Below are 19,478 nucleotides of genomic sequence, written 5' to 3'. Positions count from 1 at the left end.
CAGACACCTGTTTTACCACTAACTTGAGGTTATGAAAAGTATTAAAAACTATATTGAACGAAGAAACAGTGTTCATCACAGTGTTCTGCAAAACAGAAAAGTGTCAAGAAACAATGTACAGAAATAAGATGGTGAATCAACTGTCTTGTGATGCCCTCTGAGATCAATTAATTACACCACATAAAACTGGAAAAATATGATTTTTCATTGCCTTTGATGACTGACTTTCATTATCATGAAAAAAAATGTGAATATTTAAAATTTTGCCATCTTTAACTGATTTTATTTCCATCAAAACTTTGAATTTTCAATGCAGCTTCAGGTCCACACGGATAAAACTGATTCTTAAAACCATCTCTTCATTCAAAAAACATATTGTTGCCAATTGTACAGATATGATTAATTATTATTATTTTTCTTTATGGTAAAAGTTTAAGATTTTTATCAATCATGTAAAAAACAACCACAAAAATTGAGGAGTCACGTTTTTTGGTAATGACATAAATTTTATCCATTATTTTAAAAAGTTCTCTTATATAGATCTTCTATTGAGCCTGACAAAAAAAAAAAAAAAAGTAGAATTAGTTTGAAAATGATATTTGACCCCAAAAGGGATATATCAGGTTAAGAAAATTGATGGATAGATGGATTGATCTTGGATTTCTTTGCAGGAGTAACCCAAGGTCATCACTTGGCAAATTCTTCCATGCAACGTTGCATCACTCCATTAAGGTTCGCAGAGCACCTGTATTCCAACAGCTCTGTCTTCAAGTCCCAAATAAACATATTTCTCTCTTGCAGAGGTCTCACCTTGACCGGACAGTTTCAAACCTTGACGCTTAAACAAACCTTTATAAATATTTCCTGCTGCGCTTCAGACCGTTGTCCTGTTGCATCATGCAGCTTCTACCAGACGTTTAGAGGAGCTCACGACTGCCAGGTGTCCGTGGCTTACTATTGTGCTGGACAGATGATATGGGAACTTTTTGCTGCAACATTTTGCTCGTTTTTCACCAAACAAGGTGGATGGATGATGGTCAAAGTTTCATTTGTATATAAAGCATTATTCTAGAAGGTATTTTGGTTTGTTCAAGTGTTTTGGAAACTGCACCAAATAAATATGAGTATTGTTTATTATTGCAGAACCAATTAAATTTTACAAACTTAGACTATGACCTTGTAAATTAGGAGTTTGTGACGGTTGGCAGACTGCAGATGTTTGTCCAGGTGAGACCTGAAAAAGTGGCGGCAGACGCTGTGAAAAAGGCCGTAATCATGCCGGCGAGCTTGTCACGTTCCTGACATTGAAGCATTGCGTCAGAAATGTTATACTGTTTGATGCGTCAGTATTTCCCAGCTGAATGACTAAGGCCAACAAGGTGCAAATAAAATGAATGCTTTGTCTACTGCAGTAATGGATGACTGACAGACTGTGTGAGTGAGCTGCCATCCAACCATGTTCTCTGACCCTGACAAGGCTTCAGTTGCAGAGCTGGTTACACGAAACAACCCTGTGTATGTGCGGGTCGGTGTGTGTCTGTGTAGGAGAACATGAGCGGGCTCGTCAGTGATGCCTCCCCGCCTGAGGCACACACTGGCGAAATGGACCTCACCCAGTCAGTGAGACACTGACACGGACAGAGGGCTCTGCGTCTGTGGGAGTGTGAAAGCCGAGCGGCTAGATAGCGATGGGCTGTGTGGCTCCAGCCACCACGTTTAAGCCACGCCGTTGTGTTGTGGGCCATCACGGCTGCTGTTGCGGTTAGATAGATAGGAGGATTGAGGCTGGTCAGGGCTCTTTCAAACCCCAAGAGAGCGGAAAGGGAGTGAGTGCTGGGCCTAAATGCAGATCTCCTTAGCTTATACCCCCGAGGGACGCAGACACAGGGCCATTTTGTGGGAGAGAATCGTGCTGCCGAGCGGACAGCGGATTTACCATATTCATACAGCTCTAGAAGGGAGGAGGGAGACATCTTTACCATTTCACTGCTATGACTGTATGTGGGTACAGGGGCTGGGATGGCTGCTAAAACCCCTAGAGGGAACCATTAAGGAGAACCTCGCTCACTCCTCACATCTCTCATCTTCATCCTCCATATCTTCCTGCCTTCCTTTCTCATATAAAGTACGAGGCCTCTCTCATTCTTTCCATATCCCCGCTAATAAGGTAGAATAGTTCAGCCAAGGCCAAAGCTAAAACCCAGCAATATCGCCTTTCTCTACTTAGAAGTGGCTGGAAATAAAACGCAGGGGCGCAGCTGTAAGCAGCTATTTTCCAGGCACAGGCCATGATGAAAGATGTGTCAGTGCTAAAAAGTACAGCTGCTATATTGCTGCTGCTGCTTCTCCAGTGTGGAGAAAACAGCTAAGATTCATATCAATGGCTTTGATTGAAGCAGTGGGAGAAACCCGCCAGTGGACGGTTTGTCAGAGATGTCAACATCGGTGTGTGTGTGTGTGTGTGTGTGGTTGGGGGGGCTGCCCAGGATTGGGATTTGTGGAAAGATCTGTTCAGATGTGGTAGGAAGTGTGTGAGCGTGCTGTGTCCATGTTGGAGCACGCATGTGTGTGAAAGCACCTTTGCGTGTGTGAACTTTGAGCTAGGAAGTGTTAGGGAGAAGGCCGAGTGGGCTAACAGATGCATATCCAATATGAAGAGGTTGAAGTGACGAGCTCAATCTTCCCTGGAGAGCAAAGGAGGATTGAGATTGAGATGCAGGAGGAGGAGTAAGGGAAAGCAGGGAGGGAGGGGTGTCGTACAACAGATTAATTTCATTTCTGGACAGTGCACTCCTCCGCCGACGGAAAAAAAAGCGCAGGATAATAAAAAAGGATGAAGAAGAAGAGATGAGGGGTGCAATGATAAGGAGGTGAGAAGGGAGGGTAGGAAAAAGGTTGGGGAAAAAAAAAAGAATTTCCCATTTTTTTATCTGATGTAGTAAATGTGTGTGTACTTTATGCGGAGAGATTGGATCCACGGTGTGTGAAGACGATTATGTGTTCAAATCTGCGATTAAGTGAGTCTGGCCTCTGAGCAGGCAAACAGTAACCTGCAACTTCACAGCCCACAAAAGCTGCTTTAAATTATGCAAAGCCCCAAAATTCCCTCAAAATAAAGATCTTCTCTCACAAAATAAAAAGTCACTCCAGGCTACACTGTGGATAGGTAAACAAGCTCTGCATGTTTGAAGACTCACTTATGTGATGGTGGTTGTTCAAGAAAGACACTAGAAGTCAGTCAAAAATGGGAAGATTGTACAGAATAACTTTTACTCTTTTGTATTTATGTATCGAAAGGTGCAACCCTGAAAACAAATGTGCTGTAGACTAAATTAGAATGTACCTAAATTAATGATGATTAATTACTCTAACTCTCCAGCCATTTATGCAACTGACGTAATTCCAGTGGATTCTGAAGGGGAGAAAAGAAGCCTTGGACTGACGAGCAACGCTTCACGGTAGTGAAGTGCTTACACAATCAGCATAAACAGTCGAAGAAAGAGCGTGTAATATTTAGGTGTTGCCAGTGACATCTCTGTTGTTATTTTAAAAACCTCTGTTCTCCATTTATCAGAAAAATATCATAAGACTCCATAAAGGCAATAAACCAAGCCTCATTTAAAGATCCAAGCTGATGAAAATTGGGTTTTGGTGTTTTTAACGTGTTTTGGTACCATTTTTCTGATGATGGAAAAAATAGGTAAAGAAAATTTGACTTAAGCTGCATTCCTGAGTATTTCTTCATTCAAATTGTTCTGAATCAGGAGCGGCTGCAAAAATGCTGTTGGAAAAACCTTGTAGGTGTGACATAGAAGCTAAAATCTGTGGGTCATGATTTGCCTGCTCTGGTTCTGCATCCACTTGTTGACAAATAGATCCAAGCACGTCTTTTTTTTTCTTTGTCAGAGCTGGCATCTGCCTCAAACTGTACAGTTAGATATCTCCAATATTGCAAGTCATTTTTGGGGTGTGAAGGACTGTAAGCTAGTGGGAGAGCATGCGGATAATGGGAAACGGGAGCAGGCTTATGCTGTGCCAACTATCTCGTCCACGACTCAGAAGTGAATTTCTAATGAACTCCTGCCGCTCAGCAGAAACTATGTCCTAGAAAACAACACAGGCTTTTTTATATTGGCTAAAACATCACAATCATAATTAAAAGACCACTGGAAACGTTTTTACAATAGATCAACAAAAGATGATCAAAGCAGGACTTTCAACAAACGTCAAGCTTTCTCCTAACTTTGCCACTCAAATTACTCGGCGAGCCCTTCAACATTGGACTCTGTTTGCGTATGGTGCAGGTCGATAACACTGTAAATGCAGATCCACTCTATAGCAAACAAAATAAAGTACAAAAAATGATGTGCATTTTGTTTAGAAAACATATCTGACTGCCTGGAGTGGACGCACCTTATTGTGAAACATTGGAAGCATGATTGTCAAGCCTTCGCCTCCTTTCCTGAACCATTAGAGAGAAGTTTTTGAGTTCTACGGAGGGAGAAGGCCGCTGCGATGATGGATAAAAACATTTAGAGAAAAATCCTCAATTTGATTCAGAGGTTGTTCCACTCACTGGAGGAAAATTTTTAGATTTACGTTTCAAAAATTAGGACACACAAAAGAGGCCGTTTGTGTGTGTATGCGTGTTTTTTTTGTATTAGTTCCGATCCTGAACAATTGTTTTTTCCCTGTTTCGGCAGAATGAAAAATGACAACACTTCAGGAACCCACAGGAAAGCATCTCTACATTTTTAATGCCTTCTTGGAAAGTTTGGATCTCAGTATGTGGAGGCTACTCTACATTGCACAGAAAAAACCTCACAAAAGAGCTGGGTAACTCGATGAAAAAACATACGTTTCCTTTTATTCATCTGAGCTTCAAAGCCAAGATAGGTCAGTTTACTCAAATTTACATTTACCTTTAACAACTGAAGATGAATAAACTAATGTTCATTCAGAACAGACACTGTGTTCAGGTGTCATTATGAGGTACTTTAGCTCCACTCCATTCTCAATAACATTTCACGCTGTTTAGCATCAAGAGAGGTGTTTGATGATGAAGTGGTGTATCGCCTCCACTTAGCTTCTCCTGAAAAGTACTTATCTTTGTCATTTCCTTCATGTATTTTGGTGCCTTTTGACTAACAGAGTGGCCCTGAACTGGCTGGGTTTAGAGAGGTTGATGTGAGTCAATGGAAGCGGCAACAGCCATACCAAGGACACAGACTCATTATGTACAAAACTTCTTTATGCACACAATGCTGTGGTTTTTCACAGTCTCACTCCTGATGGGAGTTAAATGTTGGTGGAAAATGAAAGGTGTAGAGAAAGGTTTTTGCTCTTTCCACTCGAGTGGCTGGGACCTCAACCTGATGTTTACCCTTGATGCTTCTGACAGGTAAAGATTTACGTCCACCAAATATTACTGTCTCCAAGACCAGTTATCTGTGACGAATAAGAAAATGACACCTTAAAAAACAAGCAAATGGACCAAGAAATGCACAGCATATGACCACTATTTTTTTTTTTTTGCTTTAATTTAACCGGCACTCAAAAAGCTTCCAAGCAGGATTCGGTGTGTGCATTACCTGCAGCATACACAGTCCTTGCAGGCACTTGAAGGGGAGTGGTTCAGTGTCCAGCACTGCTTTCACACTGTCTTTACGCTTGTTGAAATTTCACATCTTTCCACCACTTGGTACCTTTTCTGCCGTATTGACAGGAGTGTGGACAGGAGGATTGCCAACAAAACAAATGCTCCCAAGGTGGAAAAAAAAGAAAACCAAATTAGCATGAAAACACCAAAACACTTGAGTTTTTCATACTTTGTGCCTATATCTGGAGGACAGTTCAGTTATGAGCGGCATCAGCTGTACAATCTGACAAAAACACCTTGTAAAAGCCCTTGAGATTGTTGTCTGGTGAAAATATATGTGGGTGAAAATGAGTCACGGAGAGTAAGTGCATGATTTGGGAGCGTGTGCACGTCTGTATGTTTGTGTGCTTCATGGGTTTAGCTGGGTACAGGAGATTGAGGCACTAACCAGAGCACTCAGATTTATTAAAAAGGGCTGGACCCACCGCCTGTCCACCTCCCGCCCTCCCACCATTCCTTTCACTCTCCATCGTCTATTGTTGTCACTTTACTTCTGTCTTTGTGCATACATACTGCCCCCCCCTCCCTGCATGATATTCTCGTTTCACTAAAAACCCTTCACAGTCACTGCTGGCCCCCTCAATAAGGCAGGCTTAAGGGGTAGAAGGACAGGAAGGACGAGGTGTTTCTGAGGTAAATGTGGGGAACCCCTGCCCCCACTTCCTATCCATCGTCCTCTTTCATCTAAAGCCCCCTTCTTGCCCCAAAGTTCATTACCATAACTCTTGTCTGCTAAATTAAATTGGGGGGTCTAAATCTTCCTTCAAGCCCAAAACAGCACTGACCTGCAGTTGGTGGATGGAGGGGGGGTCGGAAGAGGAGACAAAAGAGGTGGAATCCAATCTAACTAACCTCACTTTTCTCAACCAACTTTATTAGCTAAATGTATCAGCGGTGGAAAGAATGGCATTGTTGCCTGCAAAGATTTATGCTGCCTGGTTACACACACACACACACACAGCTAGTCAATCACAATTACAGGCATACAAAAGTGCCGTACAAAGGACACGTGTAAGCTCACTGTGTGTGGTTTACTTGGTACAAACTAAGTTGGCGAGCATTAAACGTCTCTGCGGTGCTGCAAAGGAGGAGACTGCATTACAGAGGCGCGCATAAACATGCAAACACTCAGAAGAGACAGCTCCAACACACACAGGCGCAGAAACGCACACAACGCTCCTCTTATCCACGGCTCTGTCATTTTAATCTCTATAAAAGTCCTGCACCTTTGAGACGGCTAGAGCGTACATCAAGACGAGCTTACTCACACTTCCACAGGAAGGCTTTGTGCGAGATCACACACTGGCTTCATTATGTCAGAAAGCTGTGAAGGAGGACAGGAGCCTTTCCTAAGCCCTCTTCTCTCTATTCATGCAAGCTGAGGAACAAGATCCCTGCCTTCAGGTTGGCACAAAAGACCAGCACGTCTGTATTACACACAGCAGCAAACACTGACGGACGTTACAGACAAACTTACAGAACTGCAGCAGCCTTTAAAACTAGATCCACCTTGTAACATCAAAATTCAATTTTTTAAAAATTTTGGGTTGAAGAATTCCTAAAATCAATTCTCCATGTTTATTTTACTGCAAGTAAAAAACAAAAAACATGAAAGATAGCGCTGACAGACTTTGGACCAAAAATATCACAGAAAGCTCTGTGGTTAGATGGGGAAAAGGTAAAAAAAATGATAAATTATTTTCTGTTTTGTTTGCAATTTTTTTCCTAAGTCAACAATCTGGGGAATTTATTTCAAGACCTTTACCATATGTTTGTGCATACAGGACAGGACCAATGTCAAAATCAACTGGACACTTGGAGAACTAAAGTGAGGACTTTCTGATGCACATGTGGTGAAGATTAGTATTACATCCTGATGTTTTCTGATCTAAAGTGAACATTTTCCGATTCCGTAAAAGTAAAAACGCATAAAAAAAACTGTAAACTAAGACAAGTCACATACATTTTTTCAGGTTAAAAACAGACTAGATCTATTAATCAGGTGTTAAACCAGCATTTTTGTGCTATACTTTGAATAATTTATTGCTCAGGGCTATGCTCTTCCATTTCCAGATGCATTGTTTATGAGGACCCACTCACACCAGGTGTTCCACACCTTTTTCTTCCTGCTCAATTTGCCAATTTAAATCTGGGCGAGCGAGATGCCACTGTTAATCCCCCCTTACAGTAAGTGGGAGAGTATGGGCTCTATTCATCAAAGAAAGAAAGAAGAAGAAAAAATATTTAAGAGCTTAAAAGTGTTTTCCGGTATGTTCTGTCTTATAGTGTGGGTTGGAGTTTGGTTGTGAATTTTTGAAGAGGCATTTTATACAATTAACAGCTCCTGTTTGATGTTTTTGAGATAAACGCAGGGCTGCCAGATTGAAATGATGCATTCAGAGGAGGGACAGTGAATTTTTTAGCAAACGGACACCAAGGTTGGAGTTCCTGGAAAAGAGACCTACCGGAAGACAATAACACTGGGAATCACATAGAATACATTTTGGATTTGGTGAACTGGGCACCTTTGTTTTTGAATCCCACTGTGTTCGTTCTACACTAGAGTCCCCTCACGTGATAAGAACTGAACTGAACTCAGGTAAAATGTGTTCAGGAACAATGCGGAACACAGGGGTGTGAATAGAACTTTATTTTGTGTCATAAGTCATGTTGTGTTTTTGTGCTTCCAAAATTAAACTTTCGTCGTACCTGGCAAAATGGATGATAGTGTTATCTGCAGTGTTAACGTGTCATATTGTGTGGGTACAATATGGCACAAATACGTTTTATAAAATAAAAAAAATGTTTTAAAAATTTTATAAAAATACAATTTTGTAAAAATGTTATCTTGAAAGTAGAACCGAAGTTTAAAAGGACCTCTTTCTAGTTTCTTCAGCTTTTTGTCACAAAACTGATGCAATGACGGACTGGAAGCTCCTGCGTAAAGCTTGCATTGCAATGAGTGGAGACAGACGTCAGACGCAGACATGATACAGGCAATGTAAACATTCTGATTAATTAATGAATTCTCAGTTTGTTTGTGGTGAAAGCAATGCCACAGAGACGCAAAGCAATGGAGACGCACTGGAGACGAACCAGTGTAGAGTGTTCCCCCGCTTATTCGTGTTTCATTATTCGCGGCTCCACGTATTTGCAGATTTTTTTCAGTCACGTGAATCTTCCTGTTCAACACAAAAACTCAAGATAACTCAAGATGCTTGTATGAAACTTAACGTTCGAGGGAAGCGGGGGTGGGGGTTCTCCGTGTTTGCGGATAATGGGTTTTTGCGGATGTTGCTGGTCCCCAACCCCCCAAAATAAGAGGGGAATACTGTAACTCAGGCATTACTGTAACATGGTGGTGGGAGGATCACGCTCAGGAGCTGTTTTTTCCACCTCATGTTAGAAAATCTTGAATTTAGAAATACTGTGACAAAACTGGCTGCTAGTCTGTTTCTCAGTCTTTGATCAAGTCATTGAGCAAGACGATGATCTAAACCATCAATCAGAATTAGACTATTTTAGATTGGTCCAAAACAAGGTTGGTCCACAATCACACTTCTAAAGTGGATTTTGTTCTTTTAATTGTTATTTATAAAACTCTAGCTTTATACTTTCTTGGAACCAGGTGTAGTAGTAATGCCTCTCTATGTTATTTTAATGAAAAATGTAGTATTTTCTTTGGTTTGATGACATGGGGAATAACTTTGATGAGGACTGCTTGTTAAGCACAGGTCTAACCTCACAGACACACCTAATCATTAGATGGAAAGTGGCGGTCCGTCCAGATGAGCCATTAAAGTGTTGAGTGGCCTTCCCACCGGTCTCCTTCCTTCATTTGTTCTCTTTTCTTTCTGCTGTCACATCTTCTGGCTGAACACAACAGGCTGCAGTGTGGACCGAGGCAGGGGAAAAGGGTGAGGTAAAAGTGAGAGGTAGAAACGCGCGAGGAGACAGCCTTATAAGCTGTGAGGGAAGTGAATAGGCAAAGAGTTCTTTATGTGCACAAGGAGAAAAGCCTATCTACAGACATCTTGTTGGACAATGGGACCGAGCGCCCAGAGTGCGTTCGATTAAGGGTCCGTACTGGCGTTAAACCAGAAAAAGTCCCTTGCTGTGTCCACGATTCATTATTTAGCGAGAGTGTAAAGTGGACGAGGAAAAGGCTCACACACCTACATCCACAACGCTGGCACAAGCCATTAGGGAACAGCCATTTTATACAAACTATAAGTACTTATGAAGTACACATCCTACTCGTGTTTCCATGGTCATACATAGTGAAAACACAGTGATGTATGACTCCTGAATGCATACCCAGGCCAGGACACATGGGGCAGACTCACATAGCTTGAGTACAGCCAATTTAGCCTTTAATGGTCTTTGGGACCATTAGGGCCAACCAAGTTGACCGCCCAGTGCAGCATGCATGTGCTTTATGTGCAGACAACAGCGTTTACCTGAACTCTTTTCCTCTTATGAGTGTGTCTAATGGTCTATGAATGTTTCCACGGTAACAAAAGGAGTTTATAGTTGGAAAGACCGACACCCGGAGACGGACGTAAGGGAAAAAGGGGGGCGGGTTCAAGTGACCATGTTTTGATAACAGCGAGACTTTCTCTTCATATCTGCACAGCAGGTAGCAGAAAGCAAAGTGCTCTTTATTGTCTAACAAAAATAAAAACATCTGAGTGTGTATCTGCTTTTGAGTGTAAAAGTGAGTTCAAGGCTGCACACACAGGTTTGTAAGCGCTTGAAGATCATTTATGAGAATTATTTTTACATGCCGTTTCCTTTGATCGAACTTGGATCGAATTCCCTTTTTCAGCACGATATTCTTTTGAAATGTTGTCAACAAAATGGCCTTAAACTTAAAAAAAACCTTGTGTAAACATCAATCAAACAATGCAAATGAGTTAAGGAGTGAAAACCCCAAAACTGCTTCTTGTTTTAGCAACATATTGTTGCTTAATTTAAAAGAATATCAAAATAACAAGTATAAGGACAATTCCCACATATTACTATTATTAGCGTTTTTAATGAAAGCAAACACAAAAAATAACTTTGAATGACACAAAAATGTCAAAATACATTTCTACTGTAAAACTTAACTTCAAATGATTCTGCTGTACTTCTGTTTTACTTCAAAATATCCCCAAAAACTTAAAAGAAGTATAGGCTACCCCAGCAAATAAAAAATCTTTTTTTGTGTGTGTATGTAATGAGGTTTGGGCCAGAGCAAAAAAAAAAAACATCCAGTTCTTAGATGAAAGTCCGAAAGCCATCCTCTGTAATGTTAAGAGTTGTGACAGTTCTCTCATCAGACGTTTAACTGCAGTGCTACCCAGCCCATAATTCTGGGTTATGATCGTCTGAACACTTAATCCAGTTATAATCACCAGCGAAAAGCAAAACCCTGGTAGATCTAAAGAATGAACAGCAACATGTGCTGTACAAGACCAGCCCGTTAAAAAATTAAACGACAAAAAAAGGGCGAGAAGTTTAAGAAAACTAAAAGAACAAAAACATATCTAGATTCTTTTGATGCTTAAAATGTAAAATCTTTCCTGTGTCAGCTCATTTTCTAAATCTGAAGGATTTCAATAATGAGGAATATTTGTGGGCACATTTATGTTTAGCTTATTTAACTCTAGGAGTAGACAACATAAGTAAACATCGACCTCAGCTCACTTGCAAGTGAACCCTGTTGCGAATTACGGACAAATAATCCAGGGGGAAGACATGCATTTCAAGTTAAAAGAAAACTTGAGGTTTTATTTAGTGTATTGAAAAGTAATAGAATGCTCACAGAACCAACCTACTTCTTTGTTAGAACTCAGTTTGGATAAGAAACCAAGATTTTTCCAGGCAGTTAATTCAGTTCATTTGCTGACTGATTTAACAGAGTTTCCCAGATTAATTGTGTCTGGAAACATCTGATGAAATAGACATTTGATCCTGTCTTCAATGATAGAAAAGAAGGCGGAAAGACGGCTCTAAGTTTTTAAAATGAAATCTCAATCTACACAAAAACAACAAGACAAATGTTCTGTGTTGTAATGTGTGCAGGAATTTTAAGTGGCAGATGCATTCTTGGATGCAGTGCGTTTCTGTGTGTGTGTGTGAGTCTTCCACCCGCCCAGGGTGGGAGTATGGCGGTTTAACGCAATAAAGCATGTTGTATTGACATCTGTGTTGTGTCTATTGATTCCCCATTATGGAGTTAACAAACCCGCCTGGACGCTTTGTCATTCGCAATCACGTTAACACCGGGACTTACCAACTATGCCGCGGCGTTTAAAGCCTGATCCATACACACGCACGTGCACACACATGAATGCAAAGTCAGGTGTCCCAGTGTGCACGCACCATCTCCCATTCCTTCACATTCACGGCGAGCATTGAGGTGGCCACACACATTCACATATTCACAAGCCATGCGCAACCGCAAATTCTCAAGCCCACACATCAGCGATCCACACACACACATGCACACGCGCACACGTAGAGTGGTGGGAGAGAAGTCAATGCCTGCTAATCAATACTGGTGGAAGGTTAAAACCACTCACACAATGTGCAGCTATGAGCTTCTTGTGGTTTACCACACATGCTGGAACGATCCATAACTGACCTCAACGTGCAATTATTGAATTGTCTAACTGTCTGTGCACACACACACACATTCACAAACACATACATTCCAGTCTGCATGAATTCTCCCAAAAAACCACAAATGTTTACAAAGTTCTGACAACAGCGAGGCATCATCTTCAGACCAAATACACACTGTTTAACAGACACGAACTTTGATGAACATACACACAGTCACCACAAATGCACAGTTTTCACACACTGACGGATAATTATGCCGGCCTCTGCTGGGCTCAGTTTGTTGTAACCCTGACACCACAACAAGCTCCCAGGCTGTGCGAGGTGCAAATCTGGGCGAGGGGGGGGCAGCAACTCTGAACACTGTTTGTGTGTGAGATGCTGGTGAATGTGTGGGAAGGAGGTCTTTGCTTCAACTCTGCAGTGTTGTGAAAAGAGCACCTCCGCCATGTTGTCTAAACTATGCTGGGGTTTTTTCTGCCGTTTTTAATTACATTTTTGTGTCTTTGACGCTGGTCTTTTTTCTACAATCAACAATTTATTTTGTCATTTTTCCTGATGGAACGATCCCAGACGACAGGGAGCAGGCTGAAGTGAGCAGGCTGGACCGGAGGGTCAAAATGAACATTTGGCCGAATAACGGCAGCTCCAATAAGAGGCCTCTCTGAGAAACCAACATAAATAAAGCATCCCCAGAATTGGACAGCTCTTAGTTTTATAGAGGCCACAGGGCCCCTGGAGGATTTTACAGCAGTGTACATAAAATAAAAGAGCATTTAGATTTTCTTTGTTGTGGTGCAGAGCAGAGACAGACCACAGGCACCCTTCATGCTGCCCTCCACAGTCTGGGCTCCGAAAACCACAACAAAAAAAAAAACACTTTCATCTGATCCACACGCTGCAAGAAAACAGGAGCCACCTAAAAGTCTAAATGTTTAGCTAAACGATTGCACAAATAACAGGACCCCTGCTATGCAAGTTATGCCTTCCTGCTGTTTTTTGACGGGGCAACATGGAGGAGATGTCAGGGTTCATCTTCATCTGTTGCAACTCTTCGACTGGTACAGATCCACATGAAATTCTGAAACTTTTTACAAATCATGAAATTAAATTAAAATCTGTGAAAATTAGGAATATGAAAAGACAGATTGATGTGAACTCCGAACTCTGTGTATTAATGACACATTGGAAATTAAACCTCACACTCAAACAGCAAAAGCATCAGACTTACATGATTTCATTTGATTTTTTTTATAGAAAACCACCTTCCTTTACAAATCACAAATATAAGGGATTATAATTTCACTTGGTGTTGTTAGCTCTCACACGCCATAATTTGGGATGCCTTCATATAAAAATGGTAAAACTATAATTTCATTATGCTATTCTTCTCATGAAGAAATATAACACATCTAAAGAAGTGTTTTTTTATTTATTATAAAAGTGTTTGGCTGCGTGTACGGCGAGCTGAGGTCAGTGGTTTCAACGCTGCAGTGTTTAGGAGTCGAGCCAACAATAAACCTATAAGCTCTCAGTTTAGATCCACTGCAGAGCCGCTGTCTGCTGGCGTCTGCTGTTCAGGTCTGCCCCCCCCAACCCACCCGCTCCGCCACTGAACCCCACTCCCCCTCATCTCCGACTTTTGACACCCCGTCTGTGCTCCCCCCCACCCATAACGCGAGCACATCACCCAGATGCGCACGCGCTCAAGCAGACGCCGGCCATCGCTCGGATTTGAGGTAGGGAGGTTGCAGGGAATCATGGGTAACAGGGTTAGCTAAACTGGCTTAGATGGCCCAGCCAAAACACACAGGGCAAATCCAATTCAACAGCCTCCCTATGTGAGCTGAGAGTGGAAGGAGGGGGAGCGGGGATGCTAGCTTCTGCTTTGAGGAAAGACTTTGCAGGAATAAGAAAACTATGCAAAGATGGAAAAAGAGAGTTCTCTTCAAAGCTAATCCTACTTTCCACCCTTAAATCATGCATGAAAAGGTCATAATTTCTGACTTATTCCTCCACAGAATCTTTGCGTTGACAATAATTTCAATTATTTATATATTCCTTTATATACTTGTTTTTTTTTTTTGTTCAAATTCCTTTTTTCACTTATTGTAATGTTATTTCAGCCCCCTTCAGTTCATTTATGTATCCACTTTTTCTTAATTTCCTTACAGTGTCCACATATCTTCTTTACCTGATCTCTTTTTCTTTAATTTTCTAAAATAAAAAAACACACACAGCGACATTGAACTTACACCTAAAAAGCACAGTCAAGTTGCTTGTCAAAACCAACAGAAGCAGCTCTTGTTAAAATCTCAGCAGTTTTCCACTTCGGACACTGACTTCAGGCGATGCCATGTACTACTGTGGCGTGTCTGACACAGCTCTGCATAAAGACTCACAGAAATGTGTCCTTCAGGATTTCTGTCAGGGTGGATGGAGCTGGTGGAGACGGAGCAGCTGTCCACCTCAGACATGCACAAACTCAACACACATTATTACAGATATTTAAGCTGTTTTTAACTCCAGTGACCAAAAAAACAGAAAATTAAACAAAAATATATATATTTAAAAATGTTAAATCATATTTAGGTTTTAACCCCTTTAACAATATAGATGAGATCAGACAGACGTTCAGCAAAACAATCCAATTATGAAGTATAGCGCAGAAGATTTTCTTATTCCATCAATCAAGGCTTTCTAAAGTAAAACATCTGACTTTTTTTGTTTTAATTTGAAAATATCTTGGAAAAATATTCCTTTCCCAGCATCTTGAATCATTCCACACCAGTAAACTTTCTCCCTTTAGTCAAACTCAACCTCACACAGGTCTTCCCATCGTGGCCCCCGTCAGGGATCAATACATCCTGATCGATAGATGACCATGAATATCAACCCCAAACCTGACCAAGAAGCCTCCAGGAGAGGAGGAGGAGAGACAGATGCAGGATGGGAAGGAGGGATGAATGAAAGAGGAGGATGAGGAGTGGGATGAATGGATAAAAATGACCCACAAATGCATGTTTATGCTGCATTTGGGGTGTGACTGGCAGGTTGGATATTTTTTATCATTACTTTTTATGAATTTTTAAACATATTTTTATGTAAAAAAGATAATCTGGAAGGATAAAAAGTAGCAGGTGTAAAAATATTCTTGATATTTAATGATTTTTTCCTAATAAACACTTGAAATTAAGCTAAATTTGAGAAATGACAAACATTTAAGGCAATTAAATGATATAAAAATGAGCACTCTAATAAGCTTTTGTGCATGCTATACTTAAAACAACAATTATAAAACTTTGAAGCTCATTTGATGTATTTTAAACTTTAAATGTGACATTTATATGTATTATTTGTGAAAGAGTTGTGCAGTGGGACTCGGTGGAGGTGCAGCGTGCTGAGGGGCCGTGGGGAGCCCTCTTACCGGGGCTGGACCGCGGAGCCAGCGAGGACTTGAGTCTCCAGGCGCTGAAGTCGGACGCTGTTCTCTGAAAGACGAAGGGCACCGGCAGGGGGACAAACATGGTCCTCTGTCGACCTGGTGGCCGTTGCTTTTTTTTGTTTGTCTTTTCTTTGAGTCTCACTTTCTCCTCTCCTCCGGTCTGTCGTCCTGCCGTGGTTCTTTGGCCTGTCTCTACTTCTTCTATTATTGTTTTCTTCCAGGTGTGCGTAAACGCTGGAGAGGATGGACGCAGGAGAAGAAACGAAGTATTTGCCTTTTTTTTCTCTTCTGCGTCTCAACAGATTCACATCTCTCAGTAGTTGGTGGGGGTACAAATAAAGCTACAGCAGTTTCTCCGTGCAGGAGGATGCAGCTCGCAGGGTGACTGGCTGCTGGACGGGATCACATCAGCCATGCGGATCTAGAACAGATGCGCGCCGCGATCGGACTCCGGCTCAGATTTGGTTTGACTTTGCTGAAGAGGGATTGAAGCTCCTGTGCGCTCATTCAAAGGTTCAAAGCCCGTCCTGCGTCGGTCCTCTCCGTAAGTAAAAATGGGAAAACTGTTCAACTGGAGTGCTTCTTTGTGTTTTTTTGGTTCTCCTAAAAGATTTGGTTTGTAGCTGGCTGGTCCACTGAAGAATATACAGAAGAAAAAGCAAAAGGATTATTTGGTTAAATGAGTGGAATTCTAAAGTAAGGCTTTTACGCAGGCACCCCTTGTCTGACTTTCGCTCCTCCCTCTCCTCCTCTCGCCGTGTCTTTCTCCCTCTTTCTCTAGCAGGGGTCACTAATTAAGCAGGAATCGATGGAGAAATAAACGTGGGAATCCATATCAATCAGTTCGCCAGTCCTCGGCTTTCTCCTCCTCGCTTCAGTTGAGGAGGAAGAGGAGCGGAGAAAGCGCGGTCCCTCTCAGGCTGTGCCGTTCTTTCTTTGGCGCCGCTGCTCCATCGGCCGCTGTCTCCCGCGTGCCAGAAATCCCCCGCGCGCCGATCAGAACGGGCAGACGTGAAAACTCCGGTGGTTTCTGTCCGACGCCGCGCAGCCGGAACGCACTCTGGCACGGCGAAGCGCTCTGACCGGGAGACAGACTGCGAGATACCCCCCACCCCTTCCTCCTTCTCTCTCTTTTACCCCCTCTTCCCTCCCCTTCTTGCCTCGAGCCCCTTTCACCCCCAGCGCACACTCAAATATGCACGCAGATACACACAAACTCAACACCCCATCCCCTGATAAATATTTCTTTTTCATCCCTTCTGTTGGGCATTTTTCAGTTCTGGGGCTCCACGTGACACCCCTTTAATAATAACAACAACAATAACCGTGTTCCCACAGATTATGTCCAAATTACATTTAATTTACGCGCACATCCAAACACGTTTTCTAATCCCGTACAAGGCGAGCAGAGATCCAGCCCATTGATCTTCTGATTATTTCATTATAATGAAGCCAATAATCACATCATCCCTGCCTGGCCTCCACAGATCGATCGCCTCTACACAATATGCGGACATGAATTCAAACGGGAGCCTTTGATGCATATTTCAGCAGGTGGATCCTTCCTTCTCCCTCATACAGATTTACGTGGCTCCGGCCTCCACAAGGTCACCTGCAGCCCTCGTGCTGCACCTCCCTTCCACGGAGGTGAACCACCAAAGCCCGTGGAGTCACCCGCGGGCGCTAAACTAGTAATTATTTTAGGGCTGCGCGCGCGTAAAATGTGCGTCAAATGTCAGCTGGACGTGCGGCTTTTCCCCCCATTCAGGCAAACGGGTTGTGTGTGCGTCCCGGGAAAAGTGCACCTCCTCTCCCCGTTCCGTGCCGCGCGCGTACACTCGAGATGATCACCGACATGGATTTTTTTAAATAGAAAAATCCATGCGCTAAACATCGCAGTCGATACTGGAAAGCCGAGCGGAGCGCGCGCACACACCTCTCCAACCCCCACCCCCCATCCTCTCGCACGCGCTCCGAGGTGAGACTGAGCTGTTAATAAGTTATCGATCAATTACGGGCCTCGTCGTTGGAACGGCCTCGGGCTCTATGCCAATGCTAATGTCCAGGAAGGGAGAGGAAGATAAGCCCATCAAACACCTGCTACATGGACGCACTCCACCAGCAGCTTCCTGCGCGCACTTTGCATCTTTTTCTTCTCTTTTTTGGTGGATGGGGGGCAGGTTCATTGCATTGTGGGGGCCATGGGGTTATTTCAGATTGCCACCATCACTTACAGCTGAGTTTTGCCACATTAATACACACTATTTTTAAGTTTCCTTACAGTTTAAATCTTCAAATGTTACACATTTAGAGTGTTTTAAATAACACAAAGTAAGGAATGATGTGAGATGATAAAGCCCCTCAATTAAGAAAAATACAAAAATAAGCTCACTCCCCATTGACAGATGACATCCAGCAAGAGAGCGGCAAGAAGAGGGAGGAGGGGGGAGAGGCCGAATAAAGAAACGACCGGTTGTCCCTCAGGAGCCCCCCTCTCTGGAAGAGGCCAAGTGCAGAGGAGCCCCGAACCAAACTCCTTCCAGACAAAAGCAATTATTTCTCGCAGAATATAGTGTGTTTTGTGCGTCCATTGCGTGGAGGGGAGGGAGGAGTGTGTGTGGATTTGAGGGAGAGGAGAAGAATAAGGCACGCGGCGGGCCTCATCAATAGCAATATGTTCTTTTTCCACCTTCTGGAATATCCATGCCTTCAGAACGGCTCTGCAACCTGCTGCGGGAGATGCCTCGCCTGACATTAGGGGCCGAAGCGGACTTCTGATCAGCTGCACACAAAGAGACAGTCGTGGAAGAGCAAACACACACAGTCCAGACCTGCGTGAAGCTGATCCACGCAAACATCTGCAGCCTTTGAAAGGGAAAAGTTTGGGCTTTTCACACAAAAATCAAACTGTAAAAACACAAATAAAAGGAGAGCAAATTCTTCCGTCTGCAGCTGGATCACATTGTGTTTGTTGTCTGTTTGTAAGTCAGTGTGTGTGTGTGTGCATGAGAGAGAGTTCATTGTTAAATGGCAGTGTCATGTTGACAAACGAGTTGGTTGAATTAAATTCTCCCTCATCAATAACAAGGAGGGGGGGGCAATCAATACCAGCTTACAATTATATCACCTCATACACCTCTGCTGCTGTAACCACACACACACAATGAAGGAAAGAATCATTACTGGTCCGTTACACAAGGCTTAATAAAACTATAAAATATTCACACAGTGCAGGAAAGCTGCATTGCCATTACTTGGACATAATAAAGGGCGCACAAACACAGAATCTCTGTGTTACTTAACAATTTTTTTTTTCTTTTTTTCGTATCTTTCTTTTCCACACATCTCTGTTCTTTTTCACTTGCAGCCTGACTAAGTAATCAATTCTGACAGATTCTCAATAGGCCAGTCGCCGGCCCTGCCAATATTTCTCCCACATATCCATTATTCCTCTCAGGCCGCAGAGGACAAACAAAAGAGTAAAACACGACGCCGTCGATACGCCACCTTGATACAATCATCGAGGCGGATCGATCCTTTTGCTTACAGCTCATGAGCTCGCCTCCACCTGGTCCGCGCTGGAAATCACAGGGAGTGTGAAAATCAGCTCCCTCATTTCTGCGCTCTTATCTTCACAGACAGAGAAATTCTCTTTCATTACACACATCATTTCATTTTTGCCTTTGGAGCCGTTCTCCTCTGTTAAAGGGATGTGTTTCACGCCTGTTCTGCATCCTCGTTCATGCTGGACTAGTTGTAATGGAT

General features: G+C 42.6%; 1 protein-coding gene across 1 annotated transcript in view; it reads right to left on the bottom strand.

The window, feature by feature from the left end:
- Positions 1-17,488, bottom strand: part of LOC112137261 (POU domain, class 2, transcription factor 2) — a 61,274-nt gene extending 43,786 nt beyond the window's left edge. Inside the window, exon 1 of the mRNA XM_024259492.2 lies at positions 15,696-17,488. Within this exon, the coding sequence (XP_024115260.1) occupies positions 15,696-15,795 (100 nt within the window). The 5' untranslated portion in view covers positions 15,796-17,488. The remainder of the gene's footprint in view (positions 1-15,695) is intronic.
- Positions 17,489-19,478: the final 1,990 nt, after the last annotated feature.

Source organism: Oryzias melastigma, linkage group LG11 (assembly GCF_002922805.2).
Source record: "Oryzias melastigma strain HK-1 linkage group LG11, ASM292280v2, whole genome shotgun sequence".
Taxonomy (NCBI): domain Eukaryota; kingdom Metazoa; phylum Chordata; class Actinopteri; order Beloniformes; family Adrianichthyidae; genus Oryzias; species Oryzias melastigma.
The sequence above is the reverse complement of the archived record's forward strand: the minus strand, read 5'-3'. Positions and strand labels throughout refer to the sequence as shown.